General features: G+C 60.9%; 1 protein-coding gene across 1 annotated transcript in view; it reads right to left on the bottom strand.

Annotated features, from left to right (window-relative positions):
• Positions 1-8,777, bottom strand: part of MORN1 (MORN repeat containing 1) — an 86,671-nt gene that overhangs the window by 14,444 nt on the left and 63,450 nt on the right. Inside the window, exons 10-11 of the mRNA XM_045299224.1 lie at positions 2,182-2,312; positions 1,694-1,770 (exon numbers count right to left, since the gene is read on the bottom strand). Of these exons, the coding sequence (XP_045155159.1) occupies positions 1,694-1,770; positions 2,182-2,312 (208 nt within the window). The remainder of the gene's footprint in view (positions 1-1,693; positions 1,771-2,181; positions 2,313-8,777) is intronic.

Raw genomic sequence — 8,777 nt, 5'->3', positions numbered from 1 at the left:
AGGGAGTGGGTCCCACGCTCCAACACAGGGCAGTGGCGGCAGGCCGGGCTGTCCCAGGACAGAGGATTCCAAGCAGAGTCTGGGAGGGGCCTCCCTGAGGAAGCAGCCAAGTGCAGGAGACTGGAGGCATTTATAGAACACAACACCCACCCACCCCCCAAGCACACATAGATGGACAGACAGAAGATGCTCTGAGGGATCCACGGGGTCAGCAGGAGGTACGGGCGCTGAGAGCCTCACTGCTCAACGGGCGCTGAGAGCCTCACTGCTCAGACAGACTGTCCAGGGGCCACCTGGCCCCACCGGGCCCTGCTTATGTGTCTGGGACATGGCCGCGGGGAAGCACGCTAGCAGGGGCTCCGTGTATCCTTAACATGGCTGCTTCCCCGGGGGGCTGGGAAGTGGGCCTCAGGGGAGTGCAGTCCCTCGGCCTCCCCATTTTGAAGGTGGCGCAGCCCGAGCTGGGGGAGGGGGGGGGACATGCTTGTTTCTGTCTCTTTTCCTGGGAGCCTCGGTGCCGGCCCTGCGCCTGCAGCCATGCGGGCATACAGGGGAGGAGGTTCACCGAGCAAGTCCAGAGGGTGGGCCGCCCTGGGGCCTCGGCTTCCTGTCTGTAAAATGGAGCTGGGGATGGTGGCCTGATGCGGCGAGAGGCACGTGGCGGCCACGTGCTGTCTGCTCCCGAGCTGGGTCCCCCAGCGACAAGAAATAGGCATCCTTCCAGATGTTGCGCCGTGGTGGAGATGGTCAGTCCACCCCCACCCAGGCTGTGCTGGGACCCACGCTGGTCACCCAGGCACACGGGCGGTTCACATGGGTGGGGGCAAGAAGGCCCCCATGAGTCACCTCCCTCTGGTCCTGGCGGCACCAAGGCTCAGTGCCAGGGCTGCCCACCCTGCAGTGCACCCCAAGATCTCAGTGGGGGGCTGAGGGGCAAACCAGATGAGCACACATCTCCCAGCAGGTCGCCCCAGCAGGCCTCTGCACATCCTGCTCCCTCAGACCCGGGGCCAGCCTGCTGGGGGCGCTCGTGAAGGGGACTCATGGAGACAGAGTCTTAGTCAGGTGGAGGTGGGTGCAGGAGCTGCAGGCCACAGTGGCCTTTGGATAGCACCCCGGGGCCCCACCATGGCACCATGCCTGGCCGCAGGATCGGGTGGTGGCATGCTCTGGCCACTCGGTTTGCCCAGGCCTGCAAACCGAGCCCACCGCCAGAGCTCAGCCTGGCCCACCCAGCACTGGGTCCTTGCTGACCAGTGACTGCTTGGCTTCACGGTGGCTGCTCTGGGCCAAGGCCCCAGCTCTTGCCTGAGGCTATCCTGGTGGTACCGGGGCCTCTGTGGTAACAGGAGTGCCCTGGCCTGGTGCAGGGTGGGCAGGGTAGCTCACTAGGGTTTCCTGGCACCCCTACCCCCAAGAAGCCCTCAGGGTCTATTTGGGGAAATCGGCCTCCGAGGTGTTGTGAGGTGTAATTTGTGACATGAGGCCGCTGTGGATCACGCTCTCTCCTACCGCTACGTGACCCTAGGTCCAGTCTTGAGAGCCCTGCGCCCCCATCACCCGATATCCCCCCTCTGCCATGGGCCTGGGTAGGCGGAGGGGCTCAGCCAGCAGGCGACCTCTGTCCTCAAAGTCTCTTGGCTTAGAGACAAGGCAGGGCTGGCAGGAGGTTGCCCCCCCTCCCCCCTTGTACCTGCTTCCTGCTGGCTCCTGCGTTGTGCCTGGTGGGCACCCAGTCTCTAGGCTGGCTCTGGACCTGCAGCCCACCTTCTGCAGGAAAGGTGCCTTCTAAGGGGACCCCTTCTTTTCCAGCACCCCCAGAGGTGTGGCCTCAGTATTGGGAATGGGGAGGGGGACACATACTTTGGAGGCCGAGCACTGAGGGTCCCCTGCCCTATGAGCCCCCAGGGTGGTAGAGGTGACCTTGTGAGCCAGCCAGGGATAAGTGGTGAGGGGGTCCTACCCAGGGGAAACGCCCCCCCAGCCCCCCAGGGCTGATCCGATGAGAGGTCTCCCTTGTGAAACTTCTAGGGCTCAGTGGAGAAGGGCTTTCCCACCCTGTGAGCCTGCTCTCCACCCCAGGGCCAAATGGATGAGAGGCCCTGCTTAGGGAACAACTGCCCAGGGTCAAAAGGATGAGGGACCCCCCACCCCCACCCCCCACTCAGAGGGTCACTCTACCTGGTCGCTGTGCAGGAACAGGACCGGGTGGTAGTGGGGCGGAGCGGGCCCAAGCAGGACATCAGAGAAGACAGCACAGCCTTGCTTCACCCGCTGGTGGGCGTGGGAACATGGGGGCATGTGCTCCCTGCCTGAGGAAGGAGGGGCGTCAGGGAAAGTCAGGGGGGTGGGCTTTAAGAATCATCACCCCACGACTTAAGAGTCATCCAGGAGAGCACCAGGCACAGCCACAATCACTGAGGTCAAGGTGGTGCCTGGCAGGTGCTCAGCACCCTGAGTTGATACATCTCGAGGCTGATTGTGGGGTATGAATCGGGCTACCGACCACCAAGTCAACAGTTTGAAACCACCAGCTTCTCGGTGGGAGAAAGAGGAGGCTGTCTACTCCCTTGAAGAGTCACTGTCCCCGAAATCCACCAGCGCGGTTCTCCCCTGTCCTATGGGGTCACCAGGAGTGGGCGTCGACATGAGGGGAGTGGGTTTGAGTGTGAGGAAGGTGCAGGACCATCCCAGCGCACCCTACACACGCAGGACCCTGGACTCTCCTGTCCAGGCTTCGGGTCCTTCCGATACCCCTCTGCCCCGAGGTGCCCTCCCGGACACCACTACATCCTCCTACTGGGCTGCAGCCCTGCCCTGCGCCCTGCCAATGCCCAGCCCCCTGCCTGTCCTGAGCCCTGCTGCTGGGAGGCGGGGGTCAGTGAGGTTGGGGAGGGGGTGCCAGCTTTGAGGTTGGTGCAGATGAAGCAGCAGAAGTCAACCCTGCCTGGGGCCAGGACTGAATGGGGACCGTGGAGAGGGCAGGGAGAGGTCCGACCGTGGCTTGAGCAGCCAGACAAGGGAGTGCAGGAGGGGGTGGGCTCTCGGGGGTCCTAGAAGAGGGTACCAACATGAAAGCAGAAGCCATCTAGCTCAGGGGGGAGCCGGGTGGTGCCTAGTGGGGAGAGAGGAGAGCAGGATCGGCTTCAGGGGCAGAGGCAGGTGGGCAGCGGGAAGGAACGGGGGGCAGCCCAGGGAGATGTCTACTTGTGTTAATGCAGTCTGCCGGAGGGACCCTCTCACTGGGCCCTCCCCTCGGTGGGGCACTTGGAGAATATAGGGTGACCATCTGTCATCTGTGCTCGGAAGAGACTCTCGGGGGCCGGGTGGTGGTGGTGGTGGTGGTGGTGGTGGTGGGGTGTGTGTGTGTGTTGGGGCACAGGGGAGGATGCGCACAGAAGCGCTTATAAATTCCAGTCAGGAGAACGAGCTCTCTTGGAGGGATCTTAATTTCCCCATTACGGCGGTTCTACAAGGTGGAGCCTGTCCCCCCAAAGGACATTCTTGAGCGAGCGTCCCCTCTCCATCAGCTCTTCGTGTCCTGGGCAATGACTGGGAACCGTGCTGCTGACGCCGCCATTCCCGTCTCCCAAGCGCCGCTGGCTGGTGTCCACACGGGCTCAGCAGGAGCTGACGTCCACTGCTTCTTTCGTGAGCGCCTCCTGGCCAATGAGGACGTCAGCTCTCTGTCCCGATCACCTGGAGACAAGCACCTTTTACCAAGGTGACCATCCGAAGGGGACCTAAAGCCAGGGAGCACCGAGGACGCTGGGCTCATTCATGGGCAGCCCCTTCAGTCCTGGACCTACGACACACCATTCGGTGGGGGTGGGGTGGGGGACAGGAAGGAGGTTGGTTAAGGGAAGGACTGAGAAATGCATGTAAAAGCAAGCATTTCCGGTGTGTGCATGAGTGTGTGCCCCAGCCCCGCCTGGACAGCGGCCTCCTCCTTCAGTCTGGGTGACCAGGGCCGGTGTGGAGCGTGGTCCTCTCTCCCGAGGACCTGCCTGGACTGCCTAAGAGGTTCCTTCCCAGGGTCACCACAGCACCGCCGGCTCGAAGGCAGGGCGTCTGAGAAGCCTTGTAAGAACCTTGGGGCAGAGAGGTACTTCCATTGTCCCTGCTCCACTGGTGAGACCCCTGAGGCTCAGAAGCCTCATCTGTGCTCGGAAGAGAACCACATGGAGAACCACACGTGGCATGGCCGCACGCTCTCTGGGGAGGGACCACCTCGCTGAAGTCAACCAGGTCAGACAGAGGGAAGAGGACATCGGTGGAAACCAGGAGTCACTGTCCCCAATGGTGGCTACAGCATCAACACCACAGCGGGCCACTCTGAGGGATAGAAAATGAAGGGTCCCTTCACCCTTCTGGCAGCTAATGGTCCAAATCAGGTCTCGGTCACATGGATTCCTTTGCAAGCCTTTCTTGACGGGCAGATGATCCTCCCCTGACATCTGTGCACTCTTCGGCTCATTCGAGGACTCAGAGGGATTAAGTTTAGGCTCCACCCTTTACGAGTGGGGCTGTATTCACGTAACAGAAGAAAACTCTCATCCCAAATAGGGCCGCGCCCACAGACACCGTGGGGTGGGGTGGAGTGGGGGGGAAAGGGCAGGATTGCCACACGTATTTGGAGGGTGCTCATCAATTCATCAGACCAGGAGTGGCCACCCAGGAAAGCCTTGGTCCTCTGAGTTAGTCTGGGTCGACTAGAGAAACAAATTTATAGACACACATATGTATATAAGAAAGAGGTTTATATACAAGAGCAATTGAATATTGAGAAAATATCCCAGCCCAGTCCAGATCGAGTCCATAAGTCCAATATCAGCCCACATGTCCGATACCAATCTATAAAGTCCTCTTCAGACTCACGAAATATATGTAATGACCCCGAATGCAGCATGATCCCAGGACAGTGGGTGGGAAGTCTTGGGGATCCAGTGGCATTGCAATCATCTCAGGGCTGGCAGGGGTCTCTGTGTGGCTTCTCCAGCTCCAGAGGTCTGGTTGCATCAGGGTAGGTCCATGTGGCTTCTCCGGCTCCCAGGGCATAGAGCCATGTGTCTTGTCAGTAGAGTGTTCTCAGGGAGTAAGCAGAGAGAGAGGATATCACCCACCTCCAAGGAGGAAATACAGGAGAGGAGTTCCCAGAATTCTCAGGAGAAGGCCATGCCCACACAGAGGCCTCATTGGTTATATCTTGATTGACAGGCAGGCCAGACTCTACCCCATCCACTTATAATCCTTTCAAATTGACCCCAGATGAAGTAAGTACTACATCTTCTGACCCACATGGACTTGACATCTGTCATCACCTGGTCCCTGGAGGCTATCAGACATCCTCTGGTCCCGTGAGCAGGCGTGCGACTTCTTCCACACCGTTCGTCTCATTCGCTTGGTGGGGGTTAAAGAGAAGGAAGCTCTCTGGGGGGGTCTAGACCAGTGCACCTCAAAGTGGGAAATACTGCCCCCCACCCCCAGAGGGACCTCTAGAGCCACCCTGAGGGGCTGCAAAAGCAGACACCTACACTTTATCTTGGATTATGGGTGAGAGTGCAAAAGTGTTTCATTGCCTTGGGGGTGCTAATTTGTTAGTAGGTTTTTCCCCCCTGAAAGGGGGGTGGGTGTAGGCCAAATAAGTTTGGGCACCCTATGTTCTAGACCAGCAGTTCTCAACCTGTGGGTCGTGACCCCTTTGGGAGTTGAACAACCCTTTCACACAGTAGCAAAATGACGGTGATGAAGTAGCAATGAAAATCATTTTATGGTTGGGGGATCAGCACCACGTGAGGAACTGTGAGAAAGGGTCCTGGCCCGAGGAAGGTGGGGAACCCGTTGCAGAGAGAAGCAGCCAACCAGCACCGGTTCACCAAAGAAGGACGTGGCCCTCAGCCCTCGCAGGGAGCCGGCCTTCTGGCTGCAGGCCCCACGGTGCCTCTTTCTTGTCGTTCTCCCGCCTCAGTGCTGCTTTCTGTGCATGGCAGCCATGCCGCCTGGGGCAGAGGGAGCTGAGGAGTGCCCCCCACGGGCCACATGGAGTGGACTCTCCAAGGAAGGGCAGGCTCTGCTGCGGGAGGGGCTGGTGCAGGACCCCGCTCCCCAAACGCACCTGGCGACTCACAAGTCATGCATCCATTTCAGATTTCACCCCAGATCTGCCTGCTCCCCCTTCCCAGGGATAGGCACTCTGCCTCGGCGCCCAAGCCGGAGGCCAGGGTCAACCTCCGGCCACTGTCTGCCCTGAGTCCTTGAGCTTGTGTTTTAGGTGGCGGCGGCAGCGGCAGCATGGTTCACATCCGTGCCACTGGCGTCAGCCATCCGGCACTGCCCCTGTGCCCCACACCTCAGCCGGGGCCCCTCTTCCCTCTTCCATCCGGGCTCCACATACACCATGGCTTAAATGGGAGCCAGGCTACTTAAAGCCCCTCTCCTGACCCCCAGAGTCCAGCCCAATCCCCTCCCTTGGTGGCTCAGTCCCACCTCAGGCCACCCCTCTGCCCAGCTGGGTGCCGCCCACTACCGGCCCACTGCCCTCTCTAGAGGCTCCTCAGGCAGACCTCCGTGAAAGGTGGGGTGGGGTGGTGGGCAGACTGGGTGCCCACTTCCCCTCCTGAAAACCAGGCACCCCCTGCTTCCTAGGCTTATCCCCCAAGAGTTGTTTCCTGTTCCTTTGTGTTTAGGATACTCCAAACCCCACTGCAGAAACCTGCCAATGAGGTGGGCGGGCATCCTTTGGGGGCCGCTGGCTGCCTCTCAAGGCCCAGCGCGCCGTCCTCATCCCACAGTGAGAGAGACCCTTTCCTGCAGTCACCACAGACCGGCAGGCCTCCGGCTCCCGGGTGCCATTATCCCCCCAGTCACCCTTGGGTGCTGTTGGTCTGCAGAGCAGGCCACCCCCTCCTCCGTTCACCTCACCTCCCACAGATGGAACACTGCACCACCCAGATGACCCCAACCTGCCTCCACCCGCTAGCCGCCCCTCCCCATCCTGAAGGAGGTGTCCCCATACCATCTTCCTGACTCGGTGCCACTGCCTGCCACCAGCAGCTCTGCCCCCGTCCCCCCAGTGATGGATCCATCGGACTCCTTCACTGGTGCCCGCACCTCCACCCCGTCATCTTCCCCTCTGTTCCTGCCTCAGGGGATGTCCTAGGACCCCTGGCCTTCAGCGCCTACTCCAGGCCCCCAGCAAACATGGCAGGCCCTATTCCCGAGGCCCCCAGAGGGTCCCCACATCACGCGCACAGCAGACTGCCCCCTGGTGCTGGTCCCCGGGCTCAGCCCACCCTTTCACGGCGCCTCCCTGGCTCAGGACCCAGGTTTCTCCTCCTTCAGGCTACGTCCTGCTTCACCACTTTCAAAGAACCATGAAACCCGTGGCTTCCGGGGTGCCTGCAGCCAGCCCCCTGCCAGCATGCACTGCTGTGGTGGTGCTCTACTCGGTGTCCCATCACCATGGGACCCTCGTGGTGTGGTTACATGCTGGGCTGCTAACCATAAGGCCAGCAGTTCAAAACCACCAGCTTCTCCGAGGGAGGCAATGGGGCTTTCTGCCCCCATGAAGGGTCGCAGCCTGGGAAGCCCACAGGGGCACGTCTGCCCTGTCCTGGAGGGTTGCGGTGAGTTTGGTTGGGGGTGGCCCCATGCCGGCAGCATCCAGCTCCCGCTCGTCCCCTGGTGGGGGCGCGACTGTGGTGTGAGGGTCCGGGAGGGGCTCTGGGCCTGCTGCCAGGGTATGGCTGAGTGGACTCCGACCCACCCACCCCTGCCGGGCTGCCCGTGTTTGCCTGTGCTTGCCACCCGGGCCAGGTCACGCCAAGCCATAGACGAGGAAAGGCCCAGGCTTGACCATCGTGCCGGCCAGCGGGGCGAACCGGCCCTCAGCTACTGACTGAAAGGTCAGAATTTTGGGCCCACCTGGAGGCTCCTCGTTAGAAAGGCCTGGCCGACTCCTGCCCCAGACTCGGCCGCGGGCACCGGTGCAGCACAGCTGTCCTCGGACACGAGGGTCACCGTGAGATGGCGTCCACTTGGCGGCAACAGTGTGTGTGTGTGTGTGTGACTCCTGGTCACAGAGAACGCAGTTTTCAAAAGAAATCACTGCCCTTCCCATCACAGGGCTGTCCTGGCGTCCAGATGGGCATTCCCACACTGCCCTGTGCTAGTTTAACATGGTCAGTGAGACAAGTTATGGGATGAAGAGGTAGGTGTTCGAAACTGGGGTTCTGTGGGCCCCGAAGTCCACCCAAGAGAAAGGAGCCTGCCTCTCTCGGGTCCTGAGGGGCGGCAGGCCAATATTTCTGAGTAAGGGCCCCCAGCTGGCCTCCAGGCATCCTGCGCTGGACCTGGTGGGTTTCTGGGGACCACCTTCTGCCCTGGTGCCCACTCGGCCCCTCCGCAGTCCAGGCCAGGCCCCCCCGCCCCCAGCTCTGTCTCCCAGAGTCACTGCTAAAGCCTGAAGGTGCTGGTCATGACACTTCAGGCTTTATCAGCAAGATACAGGCCTCTGTGCTACCAGCGGGAGGGGGCTTGGAGGACAGGAGCCAGCCTGGGAGGGGGCAGCTTGACCTCTGTGGGAGGGAAATGCCAATTAATTATCTTTTTACAGCCAACTCAATTAGACGCACTAATCACCTGTGTAGGGCGCCCTCGTGGAAGGTAGGGAAATGGCCTGGACAGACAGGGCTGCTGCAGGGCCGTCCTGTGAAGTGCCTGCCGCTGCGTCCGTCCGTCCGGGCCAGCAGGACGGTGCCTTGCTAGGAAGGGCAGCC

The sequence above is a fragment of the Echinops telfairi genome, unplaced genomic scaffold (genome assembly GCF_000313985.2).
Source record: "Echinops telfairi isolate 266 unplaced genomic scaffold, ASM31398v2 ScPeMD7_7457;HRSCAF=8495, whole genome shotgun sequence".
Taxonomy (NCBI): Eukaryota; Metazoa; Chordata; class Mammalia; order Afrosoricida; family Tenrecidae; genus Echinops; species Echinops telfairi.
This window is presented reverse-complemented; position numbering and strand designations above follow the sequence as displayed.